At 38.1% G+C, this 21,701-nt stretch overlaps 1 protein-coding gene across 4 annotated transcripts; it reads right to left on the bottom strand.

Annotated features, from left to right (window-relative positions):
- Positions 1 to 499: 499 nt before the first annotated feature.
- Positions 500 to 21,468, bottom strand: fyco1a (FYVE and coiled-coil domain autophagy adaptor 1a). Of its 4 annotated transcripts, none has more exons than XM_032571924.1 (18): positions 21,371 to 21,468; positions 19,216 to 19,313; positions 18,473 to 18,579; positions 18,151 to 18,276; positions 17,857 to 17,963; positions 17,325 to 17,468; positions 16,965 to 17,058; positions 14,364 to 16,868; positions 12,436 to 12,528; positions 11,738 to 11,856; positions 11,490 to 11,657; positions 10,076 to 10,228; positions 9,713 to 9,942; positions 8,426 to 8,579; positions 3,602 to 3,688; positions 3,298 to 3,508; positions 2,549 to 2,658; positions 500 to 2,052 (listed from the first exon to the last, which is right to left on the bottom strand). In XM_032571924.1, exons 2-18 carry the CDS (start codon positions 19,262 to 19,264, stop codon positions 1,977 to 1,979), a joined length of 4,533 nt encoding a protein of 1,510 aa, XP_032427815.1. In that variant the 5' UTR covers positions 19,265 to 19,313; positions 21,371 to 21,468; the 3' UTR covers positions 500 to 1,976. The 4 variants fall into 4 exon arrangements, with proteins under 4 accessions (XP_032427815.1, XP_032427817.1, XP_032427818.1 ...); XM_032571926.1 differs by having other exon boundaries at positions 19,216 to 19,310; positions 21,371 to 21,444; XM_032571927.1 differs by lacking the exon at positions 21,371 to 21,468 and adding an exon at positions 19,676 to 19,813.
- Between the last annotated feature and the right edge of the window lie 233 nt (positions 21,469 to 21,701).

The following is a 21,701-nucleotide window of genomic DNA, read 5'->3' as shown; positions in this document are numbered from 1 at the left end:
GAGATGGCTTGAGACTCTGATTTGACAGTCCACATTGTGTCGCCAAACTCACACCAAAATACATTGCAATAATGTTCCATATTTGTACTTCCAGAGAGTGTGTTATAAGCACATTCAAGTTGGCAAAACAGTACAAGCTACGTTTTCACAGATTGTCAGTAGGACTCAGGCAGCACTGTGCATACTCAGTCCTCCAGCTGTCCTACATCTGTCAGTTCTCTCCCTGGATCAACAAACACACTGGTAGTAACTGTGCTAAACCAGGGACAGATCTACCTGACTTTGGACACCACTAAGGTCTGGACTTTGACTGGGCCATTCTTGCACATGAATATCCTTTGACATAAACCAGAGGTCTTCGAGATCGGGATTGCTTTGTTTAGACTAATTAGGTCACTTCTAAAGGCCAATGGATTTTATTTAGAGGTAAAATCTAAATAAAATCTTAATAAGATACAATCAAGTTTATCGAAGCAAAGAGAAAATAAAGAGATATGAATACTTTTGCAAGGCACTGTATATTTATCTAGAAAATTATGTGGCAAATGAATCTCTATAAAAAAGCTTTTTGGTGTATATCAAACTATTAGACAAATCACAACAATCAAAACATAGAATATAGCACATTTAAATTATTTAATTAAACACACAATGACAATAATCACACATTTTATTTTTTTAACAGTTGTTTGCTTCTCGCACACGGCTGTTAAAATTATTTAAGCAAAATTGTATTGCTTTGAAAATAGACTTACAAAGGAACATTTGAAAAATCATATCTGCAAGTTACTGATAAAGAAAATCTAAATCTTAACAAATCTAAAATTTTGAAGAAAAAAAAAAAGATTTTTAGGTAGTTGAGGCTTTGCATAGGATTTTACACCACTTCACAACCCTTAAAAATAAACAAAAACAAAAATCACTGTGATTCAAACAGCTGTTTGCAAACTTGGTTCATTAGGTAGAGTGGGGTTGTGCAAATAAAGTGATTGTCTTCCTTAACAGTCTGCTCAAACAAATTAAAATAATTTTGCATCGCTCAAAGTCTGAAGAGGAAAAAACAAGTTTTAACTGACAGAAATAACAGAGACATCTTAAATGAAAAGCAGAAAGTAATTTGACAGATGGATACAGCTTAAAAGCTTGAGTCATGTTTAAACATAAAAATTAAAAACACAAAGCCATGGCAGTGATGATTAAGAGGCACTTTGAAGGTATAGGAACTTTTTAGCTGAGAGTCACAGGAAAGTTACTTTAATGACCTCATAAACTTCATAAAATCTGAAGTTTATGAGGCCCTATAAAAGGGATACTGGAGAACAAATGTATAACAATCATAAAAAGAGTGCAAGCTCTGTGGTTTGTTGTGAAGCAACAAAACTGTGCTTTTTCCAAACCCTCATCACCCCCCAATCCCACTGTGACGGAGTGCAAATGTAACATCCAAACAAACTGTTTCAACATCAAATCACAACCATTGTATGAACTTGTGCTGGTTTGTGCATTTTGATTACAAAAGGTTCATTTATCAATAAAAATGTCTACCTTCTGGAAATCGATGTGCTAAAATTTTCCTGTGCATTTATTTAGATCTAATTTTGCACCACTAGTGTTAAAAATATGGGATAAAAGAGAAATAACTGTCTTTTATCCCATAAAAGACAAAATACAGCAATACCTAAACGAACTAAAGTTTATGTTTTACTTGGTGAATAAAATGAAGAAAAACATTCAAAATCTTGCATAGATTTTTTTTTAAAGTTATTCAGCGGTTTGTTTTTTTTTGAAAACTTATTAGGCCCACCCTTAAAACAACAAAAAAACAACAACAAATAATTCAAGAATAAAAATTTATGAAGATACTTGGTGTATATTGTAAAAAGAAAATAAAATGAAGTCCCTGCATTGATATCTTGTCAGTTTCCCTTCAGTTGCCACAGAAGCAGCAGGTTCACCTCTGTGAGAGTCACAAAGCTTCAGGGTCCATCACTTCCATCATAGATTACGGGCTTCTCCATGGTCAGATGGTAAAAAACTTTCTTGGAGATAAACCTGATGGAAAAAAAGTGGCTGTTGTTTAAAAGATAATTAGCTGCTGTGGTATGAAAAGTGAGGCATCTCATCTACATGACAGCTTGGTGTGAGGTCAGAAAACAAAACACCATTTCTGTTTAACCAGACATAATTATGGAGTTTGTTCGAACCCTAATGTTAACTTCACACAGTACCATAAATGTTTTGGTCATATCAGATGTGAGCTCAGCCTGGGACACAGTGTCACAATATGACAGTAACTTCTGTCACACTACACGATGAAAGAAGTCAGCAGCAAGTACAGAAGGTTCACATCAGCCCATCAAGAAATGGGCAGTAAGTTGTGGACTAAATATTAGAGTGGAACAGCAAAAAGAGGGACAGGTGGATGAGGAAATATCACATGAGCTACGTCTTGATCAGGCCAAAAAAAAAACATTTAATAAAACGTCACCGTACGTTTCGTTCCAATTACACGGTAAGAAATATTTTTGGGTTGATACCCGCTTCGTACCTGGAGAAGGAGTTGTCAAAGATGAGTGTGTAGAGGCCAGGGTGCCGTGCTTTCACTTGTCCCTGAATTGTCTCTTTATGGGAATTGCAGCGAGTCAGAGGAATCAGAACCTGAGAGCGGAACAGAAACATCGCCCAATCACAAATCTCAGTTGTGGGCAAATACTTTTCCCACACATGTTCCTACAAAACATGATAATAATAACTAAATCTTGAAAATTTTGTAACAAATGTAGTTACTAAAAATAATAAAGTTACACCACAGAAAATATTACCAACAACTGAGATGCTAGGGGCTTTGGTAAAGTGAGAAATAATATCACAAACTTTGTAAAACCATCTGAAATTTTTATGCATATTGTCCACATCAGTCTGACTCTCTTTACCTCCGTCTGTACGCCTCTGAAAGCAAAAATTACTGCGGTCTGTGTGGGAGGCGCTCTCATTTTCAGTCAGGAGTTTCTGTAAATAACTTCCATTTTTCAAAGATCCTGTGCGAGTTTGCTGCCTTTCAATCTCCCCAACAATAGAAGAGAGTGTTTTATTCACTTAAAAGATGATGTAACATCTCTGCCTTTGACAATTGCTCTTTCTGTGCTGGAAGAAGATTGCTGTGAATGACGCCAAGAGATGTCAACGCAGCTCAGACGTCTGTGCTGCACTTTTCAACGGCTCATGCCAGAGTAAAATGAGTGGTTCCTCAAATCCGCCACACACTAAGATAAAGCAGCGCACGATAGGCACGTCTACCTTTGCCTGCTCCACATCACTGTCACTGGACTCCCGGTAAACCACGCCTAAAGAGATACTCCTGGGCTCAGAGGAGAATATCCAGCCGATAGTTGTCTCACAATCTGCCACGGTTATGTTAATGGTACTATAGCAGCTGGACTTGATGAAGAGTTCCCTGGAGCCGTCACCAAACTGGGAAATATCCTCGACGCTGAGAGGGACAGCGAGTCTGCAAGAGTTCACATTTTAAGACCAATTAAGAAATTGTTACTTCACAATGACTCAAGTGCAAGTGTGAAGCATGTCAAACGTTAATACACACGTGACGTCTCCTGATCTGAGGAGGTTAATCTCCGAGTCCTGGACAGTGGGGACGCTGTCGTCGTCAGGGGCCACCTCTCCGGGGTCACTGCCAAGACAGGACAGAAATAGAGCAACATTACATCCTCTAGCCAGGAGTCACTGCTGCCATCAGCGGCCTGTTTTAAAGAAATAACTTAGGGATAAGCATCATGACTATGAATTTAAATTGCACAATGAATAAATCCACAGATAAGTGACTGTGCATCTTAATCAGCAGCTGGAACACTTTTGCATATTTTGGACCACTTAGGTTTTATTTAAACATAAAGATAACAGACATAACTTTTAGGCTTAGTTATTTTCATTCTTGCAGACAGGTGTGTTCCATTTATTTTCGCTTTTCAAAAATGTACATAAACTAACCTTTTTTCTGTTTGTTTTTTGCCTAACCATAGGCAATACTTTTCAAAGGCCAGAAAAGTCTGGCCTTTGAATACTTTTGTTGAACTATTTTTTTTAAATGGAGTGACAAAAAAAACTAAGCAAAGCTATGATTTTTCAAAACCTAAAACTTGGTGCACAACAGGAATTATTGTGGATTTTCTTTAATTCTGACAGTGTCAAAGTTGTACATACAGTCTCAAATATATCAATATATACACACCCCCACCATAATTGGTCTCTTTCTGCCAAATGAACATTTAAAAAAATAACAGTGTGTGGGTGTGTATATCTTAGCCGGCATATATATTTTTAATCTATTGTGGACAAACAAAAATCCATAACGAATTCAGATTTGTGTACTTAATTTGTTTTAATCACTGAAGTTGCTGGTTGTCTTAGTCATCCTTCCCTGGATAAAGAAAAAATCTAATGAAACATTAAAATGTCTAACAATGTATTGTGCTACTGTAATTATTCTATAAAGGCAAAACCTGAGAGGCAACAAATTCAAAATAGTGTTAAGTATGAACATGTTAAAGTATAAAAATTAGTAAACCATTTTTCATTTCTGCAAATTGTTCCTCACAGCTCTTCAGAGTGATACACAGGGTGCTTGTTGAAGCTTCCTATTATCAGAACAAAATATAACTGTGTAACTTCAAGAGCAGGAAGCACATTGTGATAAAAATTCTACATGGACAAAGTGGAGAACAACAGCACATCTTTGTTCCATAAATGTTTAGTAATGGTTAGATGAGCTATACTTCCACAGAAAGAAGTTCCTATTGTAAAAGTTTACTACATGAAACAAGCGAACAACTGCAACCGAGTATTTCTCGTTTCCTGAAATTCAGTCTATTTTTATTTATAAAGCGAAAACGAGAGAAGATTCCCAATTACAATGTAACACAGCAGACGCAGAAAGAGGAAAGCATATTAAAAAACCCCTCGAGATCCCTAATGTTCTCCAGAGGCTTTTCATAATCAAACAAGCAACAAGCTGGCTGACGTCTTGCTTCCAACAGGAGAGCAAACGGCAGTGATGGAGAACAGTCTGCTTGTTTTGATTCAGCCTGATAAAACAGAGGATGTATTGTTGATAACACTAATTAAAAGCCACCTTCTTGGAGATGATTAATGCTGCAGTATTTCTCTGTGGGCTTCATCTGACCCAGACCAGGAAGCAACAAACAAACAGATTGAAAAACCAACCAACTGCGCCGTGTTTTATCTGCACCACTCAGCCCTGTCCGGTGGTATACTGGGTCAGCACCGGGCCCAAAAGTGGCAGATAGCCAACCGAGACCTGGCTCGATGATGTATTATTTTGCAAAGTGTAATTCTGCTGGTTAGGTCACATTAACTCGAGCCAGCTGTCTGAGATTTTATGCCAATGTTTCACACTTTTTTCTTTAAATGGCCTCATAGGATCATAAATCACATCAAAGCAAACTTATCCATGCAGGAAGCAGCCTGGGATCTTAAACATGCAGAGCTCACAGCCTTGCTAGGTTGAGATTTTCATCTGAGCGGCTGACAGCAAGTGTGAAAGTTTCAATTAAACGGGACTGAGGAAATTGTTTTATTATGGTTGTTAGTAAATTCTTTCACTCAGAGAGTCAGTCAGCTTTGAAGTAACTAAATTAATAGTTCATCTAAATGAGTGCTGGAAATTTGGACAAACTTTGAATGTGAAAGCAGTATTTTATTAACTGAAGTGTTTACATGCTTGTACTTATAGACCGATGCTTGGATATGGAATCAACATGAGTCATAGTACAGTTATGGCTAATGTGAAATATTTAATATACATTTATGAAGCTTAAAAGTACAACAGAGTATTAGGGATAAACTAAGAACAAATAAATAAAAAAATAAAAATATGAGAATAAAGTCATAAAATTATAAGAATGAAGTACAAAAATAAAGTCAAGATAATTCAAGAATAAAGTCACAATATCTCAAAAACAAAGTAATATTCTGATGTTGTTTTAATAATACTGGAACTTTCTTCTGGTAATTAATTAATTTTTTTTTTTTTAAAACTTTACCCTAATACTAAATCATATAAAAGCTCTGATGCACAAAGAAAACATTCTCGTGTCAAATCTAATCTAACCTGGAAGTGAATTTGTATGCTGAGCAGGTCAGTAGGCTCCACACTGAAAGGTTTTTCACAGGAGCAGGAAAAGAGTTAAACGAGCAGTTTTATCAAAAGTTTGACTGCATTACAGATACTATTTGTTCCCATGATACACTTCGTTTTATTATCTTTCTGCAAAATCCCTACATTTTTCTCTACAAGTCATGGATGCATGCTTAGCATGACTTAGTAAGTTTCTTTATTGTGCATTCCCCTTTGTACTAGCAATCCGGTTCCATTTTGTTCAATAATTGAGGCCGTCCAGACATCCAACCTCAGTGCCAGAAGGAACAGTGCTGGAGCTGCACAATAATTAGTGCCGATACTTACCCACCACCCAGGCCGACAGATGTCTGCCAGAACCTCACGCCAACAAAAACTCGTAAAGTAAGAGTTGAAACAGTTCCCACATGACTAAAGGCGGATTGTATGCTCTATGCCTTCTTTAGCAGCTGTGCGGTGATAAAAAAGTTGACGGATCACAAAAGTGGTGCTGATTTTGGTTACATCTCTCTCTCTTAATTTTGTGCCATATTTAGATTAGGCCATAGAATAATTTTCCTTGCAGCTTGTAAGAAAACAACTTGCCTAACATTTTTTTTTTAGCAAGTTTTAAATCTTGTTCAAAAAAAACAATAAACAGCTCAATCCTCAATTTCAGCTATACTTTCAGTTTTGGGATTTTCAAACACTCATCAATTAGTGTTTATTGTCGTCACAATAAATCACAATTTTTATATTAACTTTTGTCCCATTATAGAAATTTGCATAGATGCATTTGTTCCACAATTAACAATACATGATTGCAAATTTCTCTGATGCCCGAGAATCGCTTTTCTTCGTCGGTGTGTGAGGCAAAACTATTCCCTTAACACACAACAAATCTTTCTACCACCACACACCTTGTTTCAGCTTACTTCTGCATAGAGGCTTAAAGATAAAAAGCTGATCCCCGGTAAAAGAAAAAAACAAAACAAAAGACACTTCAAACAGTACGGTAATTAAATTGCAGCTCTAAAAATCCACAGTTAAGATATAAAGACCAAATTACAGAAGCAGTCCAGTGAAAAGAGGAGAAGCTCTGCAGCTGAAATCGGAACAACTACATGCTGTGCTTGTCAGATGTTCAATTACACTATTTAGGAAAGCATACTAAAAGACTACAGGCTGTATGTGACCAAATCTGATCTGAAGGTTCAGATAAACTGAACCTTCTCGCTGAAAGAGCGGCCATTAGTACTAAGGCTAAAAGAAACGACCAACCTGCACCATAAGAGCTCTCTCAATATAATTTTAAGCTACGTTCCTCCCGTTTCTCATTCGCTGCTCTCTTTTGAAATATGCTTGCTTCTGTCTGGTTAAATACTGAGAAGAAGTTGCTTTGTCACATGCATCTACCAACCATCACTGTTTAATCAATTTGCTTTCTTGCCTGAATGTCAAACTCTCCATTAAACCTAATTAAAGTTAATAATTATGATGCATGCAATTGAATGACATATTTTTGAACCGATACTTTTCTTTTATCTTGCACAGTGCTACAGACAGCATGCTTCTAAAAGGCAGCCAGCAAAAAACAATACTGCATTTTTATATGAAAACTCTTGATGATCCCTCAGTGGGGTACAGGCATCTGAAAGACCCTCACACACCTCTGGCCTCAATGCAGCTGCATTAGGGGCAACAATAGTTGCCAAACTATCTGGCAGCTTCACCAAGAGCTGGGCAATATGGCTGAAAAGTGCATCACAATACAAACATTTTATATTAGTCGATACTGATTTTTCCTTTTGTTTTAAATATATGAAATACTGCCAAACTGGTGACGTCACATTTTGTGTTTTATCCACAATTTCCTCATTAGCTGTTGCCCTCATTTCAGTCCACACCGTTGTTTTTTTATATTTAAGCAGTTATGAGAAATGGTGGCGAAATCTGAAACAGACTGTTGCTAGGTAACCACAAGTTGCTCAACAGGTAGTTGCTAGGTTACCAAAGAGTGAGTGAGATAGTTGATGCCATCAGCCTTGCTTAGCTGACTGTGAGAGACTGAGTAGCTAAAGCCTTTCCTCTGCCTACATCCCCCAGAATGCAGTGCAGTTCTGCATTGGGTTTCAGTGAAATTATTGAATATTCTATCAGACATATTATCTACTGATATTGATCATGTACTTATTGCAACACATATGGTAATTGATTTATTTCCTAGCCCTAGTTTTACCTGTTGCTCTCTGATAGAAATGATGCTACGCTCACATTTCACGAGCTCCTGGTTGCTGGCGGTCTTGCTCTCCCTCCAGCGAACCTCCTGTGGTCTGAGAGTTGCTGTCACTGTCGTAGACGCCGTTCACCTCCTCTTCTGTGATGATGTCATAGCCTCCATCATCAGATTTGATACCGGTGTCCGAAACTGGGGAGAAGTCATGAATTTGACATGCGTGAGGCATAAACCGAGCAAAGAGTGATTTTTTTTAAAAAGTCGTCACCTTGTGTAAATAGAACATTAAAACTGAATTTATTAACATGTAGTTCAGTTTACAGTTTGTCACCAACGTGCCAAAAGTTTGGACAGAAGATCAAATTTCTACAAAGACACAGATACATGTACTATTATTAACATTACAAACAGAGCCATTTATCGGATTACAATAAATATTTGTTTTTTTCTTGCTAAAAGACTTTGATTACTTCCACTTTACCTGCTTTAACGGCCTTAACAACAAAATGGCGTTTATGTTTCACTTTTGTACTTGTTCTTTTTGGAAATCTTCTCAATCCTAAAACTGAACTATTTCTTTTCTTTGTTGATATTTATTCAGACATTCTCTGGTGAAAATTGGACAAATTGCTAGGTGTAAATATAAATATATAATATTTATAAAAGCTTTAGTCCTAAAATTTCCTATTCATGTAAAAGTAAAGATTTGTGAACCTGTAAAACATAACCTATAACCAACCAGAAGTAAAAACAACAAAAATATATGTACATGTCAAAAGTACATATTTTTTCTGTCGTCAATTATGTGTTTTAAAAATAAATCAAAATATGCAAAAACATCTGAATCTGTGCAAATTTTAATGCATATTTTGTCATATTTACATCTTAGGGTTTCAGTTGTTTTGGAGTTTGTTTCCCTCACACCTGTACAAATAACTATTCTGCCTATAATCAGCGATACTACACAGAAGATATTGAATGAACACATTTAAAATAATGTTTCCTGTTTTTTAACATTAGATACAACCACAAACGTTAATGCAATGTTAAATTACAGTGTTTGGTTTTTGTAAATTGAATGGTAGAAAGTAAAAGCATTAATCCAAATGTCACTTCCTTCCTTCTTTATGTACTAAGTTGAATTTCTATGACTTAGGTTTCCATCCTTGTTCCTCTATCAGTCAGTCCTTTCACTTCTGCCAAAACTTTCCAGCTGACAGACCGAGTTACCAGAGACCAAAAAACAAAACCATTTAAACATTGCAGATTTGTGACGTTCATAAGTAAATACAGAGAAGTGTTTCTCTTTGGAACGTGTCTCTCACCTGTTGCGCTGGAAGGCGACTTGTAGGGAGCGGGCTCAGGCGGAGGCTGAGGTCCAGCTCTAGCTGGGGACGGCAGCACATCTGAAGAACTCATCTCTGATTCTGTGAACTTCTCCACCACCGCATTGTGCTGCATGTAGCAGTCGCGGCAGCAGCGCTCCTTCTTCCCACTGTGTTTCGTCAAGACGAAGTTGTTGCTGCAGCTGTAGCAGAAGATGCGGCCACAAACTCTAGAAATAGGAAGCAAAGACCAGAAATTTTCCCCTGTAAAAAAGGACTTTGTTTGGCATGCCATGTGATGTTGTGTCCAGTGTAAAGGTGAACTCAGCAGCAAAGTAGCTCTGATGCTCATCCATAACCCACCTGCAGTGATGTCTGCGCACCCACCAGGTGAACTGGTCATTGCAGTCAAGGCAGTGTGTGGCCTCTTTATCAACCAACCACCAGCGCTCCTCGGCTCGTAGTTTTTGCTCAAACTCCAGAGCATCAGACTTCTGCCACAGAGCATCTTTGTCCCTGAAGTAATTCACCAAAAAAAAAGACAAAATGAATTTTCAGAGACCAATAATATGAAAACAAGCAAAGAACAAGAGCTTTAAAAAAAAAATTACTTTCCACTTTGCTCAATAATGTTAACTTTACTGTAAACGCAAACTCATTTTCAAGAATTCAAGAGGTGAATAAAGAGGAGAAATGGCTGAATAATGTCTGCATATGTAAAATGCTATTTAGCATTTATTGTTTGATTCAATAAAGAAAAAACTTGGTAAAAAAACGTTGTTTTTCTCTGTGCTTCAGCTCTCACTGTCTTTCTCACCGAATCACAATAAGTAAAACATTACAACACTTTCTGCTTCTCAGAGCCAGCTCATCCTTGGAGATAAACAACATTCAGCTTACAAATGAACAGTAATGAATCTGATGTTTCAGGTCATAGTCAGGGGTAGTCTGGCGTTTTTCCGCCTAATATGTGTCCGAATTTTTTCTAGCTAGGGAAAGTATTTGAACACCCTTTTGATAAGTAGAGCGAATGTGTCCTGAGGAACATTACAGACCACTGATCTAATCTATTATGACTCAAGCAAGCAGCAGACATACCACCTGCATATTTTATTAGCAGAAATAATAAAGTTGGTAAAATTCTTCTCTTCAATATGGCCAAGACATGAGAACAGGGAAATAAAGTGAGCAGATGTGTGTTTTGAAAAGTCAAGAAATGGCAACCAGAAAGTAGCTACTCATCTACTAAACTCACCTAGATCTACAGCTGGGCAATATAATAATCATCTTAAAAATTGGCTCTTGGAAAGCCAAAAATATCAACATTGTTCATATGTAAATAAACATGTATGGATATTATGGTGGTTATTGTAGTGTTATCTTGTGGTTTTTAATTCTTGTTTTGTGTTTTAACATTAACTTGCCAACGGGACTAGAGACAGAAATTAGCAATTTGGCGATAATCTCATGTATTCGCATGCCAGAGTTCATTAATACGTATTGTGTCCCTTTTTTTAAAAAATAAAAATGAGGGTAAATTATAATATAATAAAACAGGACTTCATCTCATCTTGTCAACTTGCATAGCGTAATAAAGATAAATCTTCACTCTAGTATTGTGCCACGATGCAGGAAGAGCAGCAGGACAGTGGCTGTCGAGAACTGAAGTTGCTCTAAACGGATGAACCACTTTGGACAAACGGTGTAACCAGGCAACAGAAAAAGATCAATCAAACACGGCAATTATTTCCAGAACGGTTAAAGAGAAAAGTCTTACTTAATTAGCTCAATGAGCCTCTCTTCCAGGTTGATCTTTGTGCTGTTGAGGTCTTCAATCTCTGCTGACATTGTCAGATACTGACTTTGTTTCTCAGCCTCTGTTGCTTTAAATTTCTGCTTCAGTTCCTCACACAGAGTTTGCATAGACAAATGTGCCTCTTCAATGCTGGAGAAACAAGAAAGTTAGTTATAATTTTATCATGAAAGCATATATTTACACCCATTGAGGGGGGATAACAGCCGCACCTGGCCGTAGAGCTGCTGAGTTGCTGAATTTTGCCTTCGTTGTCACGGATGGTGGCCTCCGCCTGCGTGATGTAAGCATCTTTCTCACCAATTAGCTGCAAGTATTTCTCATTCGCAGCCTTTCGTACACGTTATGCAAAATAAACAGAAAACAATGATGAGACACCTAGCTTAATCTAAGTAAGGGTTTTGTGCTTACATGAATAAAGCAGAAAAGTTTTCAGCGTTTTCCTAGCTGCGAGAAAGCATAAGAACGTTAACATCACTGTAAGCTTAGATAAGCATCCTTTAGAAGTTCAACTCTATAACATAAGTCTATAAGCCTGGTAAACCTCAGACAAACATGATGAATTATCATCTCACTGAGCCCAATCACTTGATTAGGGCTACAGAAATCTTGCATCCATCCAACATTCTGCAATCAAAGGAAGATAAAATGCTTACATAATCAAGACGTCTCATTACCTTTGGAAAAAAATTAAAAAAAGAAACACACTAACATTCCGCTAGCTTGCCTATAATCATATACCATTCCTGTTGAGCAGCCAGTAAATAATCAAAGTTGTTAGATATTATATGCCATATGTGTGTATGTCTACTAAAGCAATCACTGATGGTATGAGACATAAAAATCATTCACAAAGTAACCACAAATAAACATATTCTAGATTTATTTTCACTTCTAAAAATATGGAAACCTTGAGTTCAGACACTTCTGCCTCCAAACTGGACACGTTCCTCTGTTCCTCCTCCAGCTGTGCTGAAACCTTCTCCAGATTTTCAGTCACAGCCTGCAATAAAAAAAGAAGCGAAAGACTTGAAATCTAAAAGTTTAATGCTATGAGACAGCAATTCCTCCAAGAGTCAAATGAAAAGCATTTTACGTTTGTTTCAGGTGACCTATATGCATTATGCCTTCCTACCTGGCTTAACAGAACTGACATTTATTAACTAAGTGAAAATTTATAAATAAATAAATTTATTTATGCATTTACTTATTTTATAATGATCTCCCAAAGCCTTTGTGGAGCATTTTGTCCAACTTAATTTCTCGTTCAAAGAAGATGCAACACAAAGGCAAAGATGAAGAGAGGTAATTTCACTCATCTAAGCTAACTACTGCTGTGAATTTACCAGAAAAGAGGATTAAATAATTAATCTTACTTTCTCCAAAGGCTATAACTGGGAAAGGGCTATTAACAATTCAAAACACTTCCACTAATTAAAAACAATCTATCATGCTTAGAATCCAAAGATAATTAGAACTAAACACAAAGCACGGGAGAACCTGATGAGAAATGAGAAATATTTAGAGCAATACAGAAATTGCTCTAAATGACAAAGAATCAACATGGTGTATTTCATCCAAAGTTAACATGGAACCTTAGACAAGTATTTAATCCTGAATGCAAAAACAGAAAAAAAGTTTGTTACAACTCTAAATCTGCTGAAACATGACTGAAAATGACAGAGCAGGCAGGGGAAAACCAATGTTAACTCTGCAGGAGCCGTAAGCATCCAAAGCTTGGGTAAGAAAAGAGGAAAAGTAGCAAGACGAAAGCCAGTGTTGGGCAAAAACCAGAAAGCAGCCTGCTTTCAGCGGAAATATGGAAGAAGGTGCCTGGTTCAGACGAGGTTGAGGTTTAGCTCCAACATTCAGCCAGTTACAACAAAATGGCTTTTATCAAATCATGTTCATGTTTTACAAAGGTCTAGTGTGGGAATCTGCAACTAGATTGCAGATTGCTCTTGATAACATTGGACAAGAATGCTAAAGAACGGATTTATCCTAAATTTCATATTTCTCCAGAAAACACTAAAAGTGTAAGAAATATTCTTTTTGTGATGTTGCAGACTACATGCTTGTTCAAAATAATTTTCCATAAAAATTGAATGTTCCATTGAAGAAAATTTATTAATTCCCTTTATGTAAACATTTAGTGATTTCTTTTTATTTTAAAAGTTAAAAAATGGTTGTTCTTTAGATATCTAAATTTTCCTATCATAGATATTGTAAAAATAAGCTAATTTCAAAGATTATCTGACAAATAGTTTACACATATTTTCACAACAAAGTGACAATTTTAACAAATATGTACAAAAAACCAACATTTCTTTTTATAAAAGTAACATTCTGCAGCTTTACATCCTTAGCTAGCGATGATTAAGTTTTTGACTACACAAAATTTGTTGTAAAAATGGCTCAGTGTTACGAACCCCTGGGTCTAGTCAAAGTAAGATGTCTGTAAAAATCATTTAAAGTTGTTTCTGACATATTAGTCTTTATATGTACATGCTGTTAGAATAAAGAAGGCATGTGTACTCAAAACATACAAAGTATCGACATGAAATTTCTATTTAGTGTGTGTATGATTCTACTTGATTTATTATTCTTCAGAGGATTCACTGATATGTAGATACCCAGTTTCACTGTGCGCCGTAATGAACATACTTCTTTAAACTAACTGGGTAGCGGTGCTTAGGTTTTTGACTAGTAAAGAATACAAGAACATATTCTAGCTATTATCAAATCTATACAAAGTTCATTTCTGTCCCTGAACTCAGCCAGTAACAGATTACCTCTGATGTAATCTGACAAGTTAAACTCTTAACAGGTTAAACTCACCTTTATTTGAGCCTGATGACTCATGGTCTCAGAGCTCATTTGAAACTTCACAGCATCCATCTCCTCTTGGCAGCATTCCTTTATGCTGTGCACTTGGTTCTTGGCTTTTTCCAGCTCTCCCTGGAGCTCTGTAATGGCCCTAGGAAGGGATTCCTTCTGCGTCAGCTCCTCTCGTAAACTGTTGTTCTCCTGCCGCAGGTCATTCATGCACTCCTCGATCCGCTCCACCTCCTTCTCCAACTCTTCGATCTTAGCAGCATCCCCTGCCAAGTGTTCGCTGGCTTCTTCCCTTTCCGCATTCAGCTTGCAGATGGACATCCCCAGTTCTGCCATCTCAGTGTTTGCTCTGTGCAAACCCTCACGGATCTCTGTGTTCTCTAAAGCCAGCTTGTTGTTTTCGGCTTTGAGAGCAGCCAGCTCTTCTCGGACGGCAGAGGAAGAAACGGCTAGTTCAGCATGGGCACCTGCTTCTCGATCGCGCTGTTGAGCCAGAGCCTCCTCTTTCTTTTTACACTCCAGGAGTTCGGCTATGTGCTTCTGGTTGAGTTCCTCTGCTTGGGATTTAAGCTGCTCAGTAAGAGATCTCAGCTCGTCTCTTTGGGCCACTGTAACCTCCAGCTGTGCATGAGATTTCAGCTTTTCCTCCTCAGATCTCTGTACTTGCACCTTCAGGTCCAGAATCTTTGCCTGGAGTCTAGAGACCTCTTTCATGCTAACCTCCAACTGGCCTTCAACTACAGTTAGCTTGACAGTAACTTCCTGGTTCTCCTTTGCTTGGACTGAGCTCCTCTCTAGCTGTAACGTCTCTATTGCCTGTTTCTCGGATGTTATCCTTTCAATTAGTTCAGTCTGTTTGGCACAAGTTGCTTCTGCGTTGGCTTTGGCCATCTCATTCTCCTTCTCCTTAGCCTCCAACTCCTGTAATGTTGACATCAACTCAACCACTTCTTTTTCTTTATTCTCCAGCTGCTCTTCTTTCGCGCTGAGCTGTTCTTGCAGACTGACTAATTTGGTGTTTGAAGCCTCTAGGTTTTTTTTGTGTTCTTCAATCTGAATGCGGCCGTTCTTCAAGTTCGTCTCTATTCGACTAAGAGTTGCTTTCAAATCATCCAGCTCCTCTCTCAGAGTCTGGTTCTCTTGCTCCAGCCGCTTTGAAGTCATCTCTGATTGTTTAGAAGCCATTGTGACTCGCTGCAGACTCTCATCCAGACTGCGGTTCTCCTCACGTAGCACTTTCTCTTTTTCATCCACTGTCATCTTGGCATCGTCCACCTGGCCTCTGAGCTGTTTCTCTGAAGCTCTTAGAGCTGCTAGTTCAGCTTGTAGTGCTGCTCTGTCCTCTGTCATCTCATTTTGCTGCTCCTCGTTTCTACTCACTGTGGCCTGCAGCTTCTCTTTTAATTCCTGTAAACTGGCACACTGCGTCTGGTAGTCTTCTATCTTGGAAGCCTGTTCGTTGATCTTAGTCTTGTGCTGATTGAGGCTAGTGGTCAGTTCGTCCCTTTCTGTGGTCAGTATTTGGTTCTTGGCTTCAAGCTTCTGTAGTGTCTCACTGCTGGAGATTAATTCTGCTTCTCGGTTTGTAAGCTGCACAGTAATTTCAGCCACTTTTCCCTCTAAAGACTCTTTCAAGTCGTCAACATTCTTCTGCATCTCTTCGATTTCTTGCTTTGCCCCCCTCTTCACCTCCTCTAACTCTTGCTCTTTCTCCTTTAGAGATTGTTGGATGTCCTGCAGCTGTCTTTGTAGATTGTTTGCATCCTTTTCTCTCAATGCCAGGTCCCCCTGGAGCTTTTCCAGAGTACTGAACTGTTCCTCCACTTTTGCATTCAACTTGGCCTTCTCCTCAGACAAAGATGTAACCAATGCCTCAAGTTTTCTTTCATTCTCCTTGGACTTCATCTCATTAACTCGTACCTCTTCCTCCAGTCTTTCTACCTGCCTCCTGTTTTCCACCATCTTAGCTTCAGCCTCCATCTTCACTTTCTCTGCCTCTTTCAATTTGTCCAACAACTCATGAATCTTAAGTGCTGAATCAAAATGACTGGCAGCCTGCTGGCCTTTCTCATCTAGAAACCCATCCAACTTAGCCATAAGCTCCATGTTCTTTTGCTCAGCAGCTGCCAGCTTTTCCTGAAGCGAGACAAGCTGAGTTTCCTTAGCTTTTTCCTCAGCCCTGAGTGCTTCCACCTGTCTGGTTAGGGCAACGTCTCGCCCCTGCAGGGCTCTGAGTTCTTCCTGTAAGCCCTGGTGTCCTTCTTGAGCAGCGAGTGACACATCAAGCTGCCTCTGAAGCTCTTCAATCACTCCTTTCAACTCGCCAGACTCCTCGCCAAGCTGCTGAACCTTATCAAGGAGATCTCTCTGCTTTAGTTCTGACTGATCCAGCTCCAGGCGAAGGTTTTCAACTGTGTTGCTATCCTCCATGCAGGCAGGCAGTGAATCATTCAGATCATTCAGCAAACTTTGCCCATAGTCTGGGCTGGAGGCACACTCAGGCGCTTGCTACATAGTTGAAATGGTTGAAAATAAGAGAGGCAGCAATCAATATATTTAAATAGATTTCATGTGAGATTATTATTAGTTGTAAATATTAATTACCTGGGAATAGGAACTGGCCAGACTATTAATACTGGAACTACGACTTGGTGCTTTCCACATGTGGCCAGGCGAATTTGCACTTCCCACTGTCCTCCTGTTGTTTTGGAAAATAAGGAAGCCTTTTACAGTAAAATATTACTACTGCAGTTTTGTTGTTTGTTTCTAGTTTGTCTTCATGAGATCAGCTTTATTTAAAAGACAATAAGTATTTTAATTAAAATGTTCTAACTTAAATTTCTCTCTCAAACTTTGCTAATGGTAAATACTGGTAAAACGGCACCACAAAAAAACTCAGTGCATTGATTTTAAGGCATGTCATGTGATTTGTATTGTGATTTCAGGTTTTGTCTGCTTTAATACCTTGCAAATGTTGGCCAAGAAGCATCGAGGTCATGACCTCTGGAAGCCACATCAAACTGGACCTCGTTGAGCTCGTACAGATGATTAATTATGTCAGAACTAAGGTGAGGCTTCAAGAAGGGGCTCCTTGCATAGTACCAGTCACTGTGGAGAGATTTAAGGACTGAATGATGGGACAGAGTGGATCGACAGGAAACTAATGTTGTATCTGTAGTCTCAAGATCTTCACTTGAGATGATTAGCCACATTTAAGTTCATTATGAAGACTTGGATTGAGGCAGCTTGTACAGAAATTAACCAAAAATAGAAAAAGGAAAAAGTCGCCTTATATTTTAATGTACAATAAACTAAGTTTGAGATAAGTCTGAAACATCTGGATTTACTCCTATCACTGAAGTAGGAGGGAGCAAAATGTGGTTTACAGCATTTAGTCTCATTATAAGTAAAAATCATGAAATACTGAATATTGATGTGTGCATCGTTACATCACTATATGTAAAACCAAAAACTGAAATTTCAGTGGTTGTTCTACCTGGTGACTCTCTGGTTCATCAAGCACTGCTGCAGGGTGTCAGCCAATCGCTGATGAACGAGGGAGTAGCGGATAAATGCTCGTCCCTTTCCCAGAGATGTCCTCAGCTACAGAAGGAAACAGGAATAATTTTATACATAACCATCACTTAAATAAAAATAACATATCTTTGCAAAACATAAAAGAGCAACAAATTAAAGCTACATGAAAATAAATCTTAAACACATGGCTATGCTATGGTCACATATATTTAATGAACTAAAATAATGTCAGAATTATAATCAACAGATGCACCTCTGAAATGGATTTGACAAAACGGATGCCATCATTTGCTCCTTTGATCTTAGCCAAGCAGTCATTGAAGTAATCCCAGTAGTCCTTCTTGGTGCCCAGAAAAGTTGTTTTCTCCTTTTGGTCAAACTGAAAAAACAATGTGAAAAAGATGCTCAAATTCTATGTTTTCACAAATAGATATGAAAATCCTGACATCTATCTTAGCACTGTGAAAACTATGTCAAACATTCCTTTATGTTCTTTTAATAGTTATCTAATTTTTAGAAATAAATTATGCAATTTCCATTGATTAACCGTTGTACCAATAAATGCAAAATCCCACCTGTAGCAGATACTCCAATTTGTAGGAGAATTTGTGCAGATTGACGCTGTCATCTGTGATTGGCTCCCCACTTTCTTTGTATTCCTTTGCAAGCTCTGCAACAGCATCTGAAGTTCGCATACAGATATATCAGAAGAGAAGAAAATGGACCGACAGTTTACATACAAAATTGTACACTTAATAAACTTGCCTTGTAACTACCTCAAAAACTGGAAAGAAACCTGAGGTGAGTGCACCCTTGGCACACGCTCTCCTTCTAGCTGCATGCTGATAGAAGCTTCCAGAATAGGCTAACTATACAAATAAGGACCCAGATGGTCGCTTTCTTAAATTTCAAAGCATGTGTGTGGGTCTATAGCTGTAGCACATTACAGAAAGATCACCCCACTAATTCTTCTTCCTTCTCGTTTTAGTCGACAACCACATGCAGCCCATAAATGAGAACACACACACATTACATCTTCCTATCTTTACAAGGTCTTTGCTTTGACTTCCATTTATTTCTATAGCCTAACCCAGAAACTAAACCACCCTTAACCATTACATGCCTATCCCTAAATGTAAACTAAACTTGTTTCACACCTTAGTCCTAAACCTAATCCGTAACCCCAAAACTTTTTACAGGGCCTGAACTTCATGCTCCATAAGGAGCAAAGGGTCCTCACAGTGTAGTATTTGTTGGAAATACGAGCCTTACAAGAAATGCTAGAAAACACACACACGCAAACATAAAGGTGACGTACCATGTAGATCTCGGATAATCCTCTGAAGCTGGCTCTCTCCGACCGCCATGGCCCGTCTTGTTACTCTTTGAGCGAGTCACCAAGTCATATCCAGTCTGCTGAGTCAGAGAATCACAATAAGTATGGGACAAAAGATTGTCATAATTGCTTCCACCGTGCTCTTGCATGGACATAAGATAGATAAACCATAATTTATGGTTAGATGATTAGAACATAATCCAGTTCTAGGAAGAAAACTATTTCTGGACTAGTAACTATGTAAAACGCCATACATGTCATAATACCGAATAACAGAGGGTATAGCTGCATGACTTTATGCTAAGTAGTTCAAATAAATGAAATGTTAGTCACTGCATTTTCCCCATTCACTAAGTGATCATTTGGAAAAACATCAGAATGCGTAGTGGACACTGCCAGGACATAAAATTATGACCACCAGCCTCATAGTTTGTTGTAGTACCTTGCAACGTGTTATTAGCAGCAAATCTTTTAAGTCCTGAAAGGTGCAATATGGGGCTTCAACAGGTCAGACATGTTTGTCCAGTACGTCCCACTGCTAACGCTCAACTGGATTGACATCTGGGGAATTTTGATGCCAAGTCAGCAGGATAACTTCATGGCCATTTTATTCTACTGGAAGAGGGCACAGCAATCAAGAAATAGTTGACAGTTGTCTGCCATAATGTTTCAGTAAGTGTTACATGTGAAAGTAACTTCTATAAAGATGGTATGACTCAAGATTACCCAGCAGAAGACAGTCCAAAACATCAAACTGTCTTCCTTCCTTAGTGCATTCTGGTATTATCTATTCCTCCTGTTAGCGACATACACACCTGGCCACCTACACATCATGTAAAAAAACTAAACTTTTACTCATCCATCTGTACCACCTTTTGCAGTTCTCCTGATTATGTAACCATAAACACTGTAGTGCCCTGTCAGCAGTGGACTCCAGGCAGCATCCTGACAGTGGCTACACAGCCCTGTAAGCAACAAACTATGATTCATTATGTCTTCTACGTCTTTCTAACAAAACCTGAACCAGCATTAAGATCTCCAGCTAGTTCAGCTACAGTCATTTGTCTGCTGAATCTGGTCATGCAGGCCACCTTCACTCTGAACCACTTTTAATTTCTTCATCCACTTTAGATGGATACTGACCACTGTGTAGACTAGGAACACCTCACAAGAGCTGAATAATGGTAGATGCCAAGATCCAGTTCTAAAGCCATTGAAATTGCCCAGATTCGTATTTTTTATTCACTTTCCTACTTCTAACACATAAATTGTGGGAACAAACATCTTTACTATCCCACCAACTAACATATAATTAGCGTTATTCACTTCACCTGTCACTTGATTGAGAATACCGACCACCAATGTTCAAAATTATGTCTGAAACTAAAAATATTCCAACTTTTTGACATTCTCACCTATTATTACAAGTTAATTTCTCCAATTTTTACAAGAAATAGAATATCATCATGAGGGCAACAGAAAATACAAAACAAGTGTCCTTGCCAGTGAAATTGAGACATTGTGTTTACATTTCTTTAAATTCAATAAAGTCAGAACATGGGACATGTAACATGATTTTACCTATTAACTTAAGTCTTGGCTTGTCCTGCCACTAGTGTTTGAACACTCCTCTGAGAAAAATGACAAGACTGAAGCAGAGTAAACACTCTGATGAGAGAAAATTCCTCAAAAAACATATCTCTTACAAATATAACAAAATACTGACACATGTCCTTATAGCTGGCATCATAAAACAACACAAATAATGTGTTGTGTATTGAAAATGTTGCTTTGACACAGAAAGCTAGCACAACTCAAACGTTCAACAAAATGGTTCTCCAAAAAGCTAACTTAAGGTAATGCGAATAAAATTAAAATGTAACACAGGTAGTAATGGTTTTACAGCTCTAGAAGGGTTACTCTGAAATCAAAGAGCGGGAACAACGCACATAAAATAACTTTTACAGCTCTCCCAAGAGTACTTACACAAAGGTTTTAACACGCAAAGCCAAATAAATCGAAACGCCCGCACTAATAACCATGACATCAACACAAAGTTACTGTTTGGATAAATTGACATCTTTCTAAACGGTTTATAAACAAATAAAAACAGAACAGTTCTTAAAAAAATACATACTTCTTTTAGATATGAGTTAAGCCCATAACGATGAACTCTGCACAGTCAAACTTGTTAGGAGTCATGTGATTGACAGCACTAACTACCCAATGAGAAAGCGTCATGAAGCCTTCTGGCCAATCACCTGGGGCATTTGGGCGGGACGTGGAAAGGGAACGTTTGGTTGATGTATCACTGTAAACACTGCGGTCATGTGATCAATGACGCAGCATTGAACGCCCCACTTCTTTTTTTTTTATGAAGAAAGAGGTCAAACTTACCTATAGATTTTTTTGAAGGGAAATTAAAACATCTCATCATATTATTTCATGTTATTATCTCCTAAATATCT

Source organism: Xiphophorus hellerii, chromosome 9, assembly GCF_003331165.1.
Source record: "Xiphophorus hellerii strain 12219 chromosome 9, Xiphophorus_hellerii-4.1, whole genome shotgun sequence".
NCBI lineage: Eukaryota > Metazoa > Chordata > Actinopteri > Cyprinodontiformes > Poeciliidae > Xiphophorus > Xiphophorus hellerii.
Note: the sequence above shows the minus strand (reverse complement) of the source record. Positions and strands in the feature narration are given on the sequence as shown.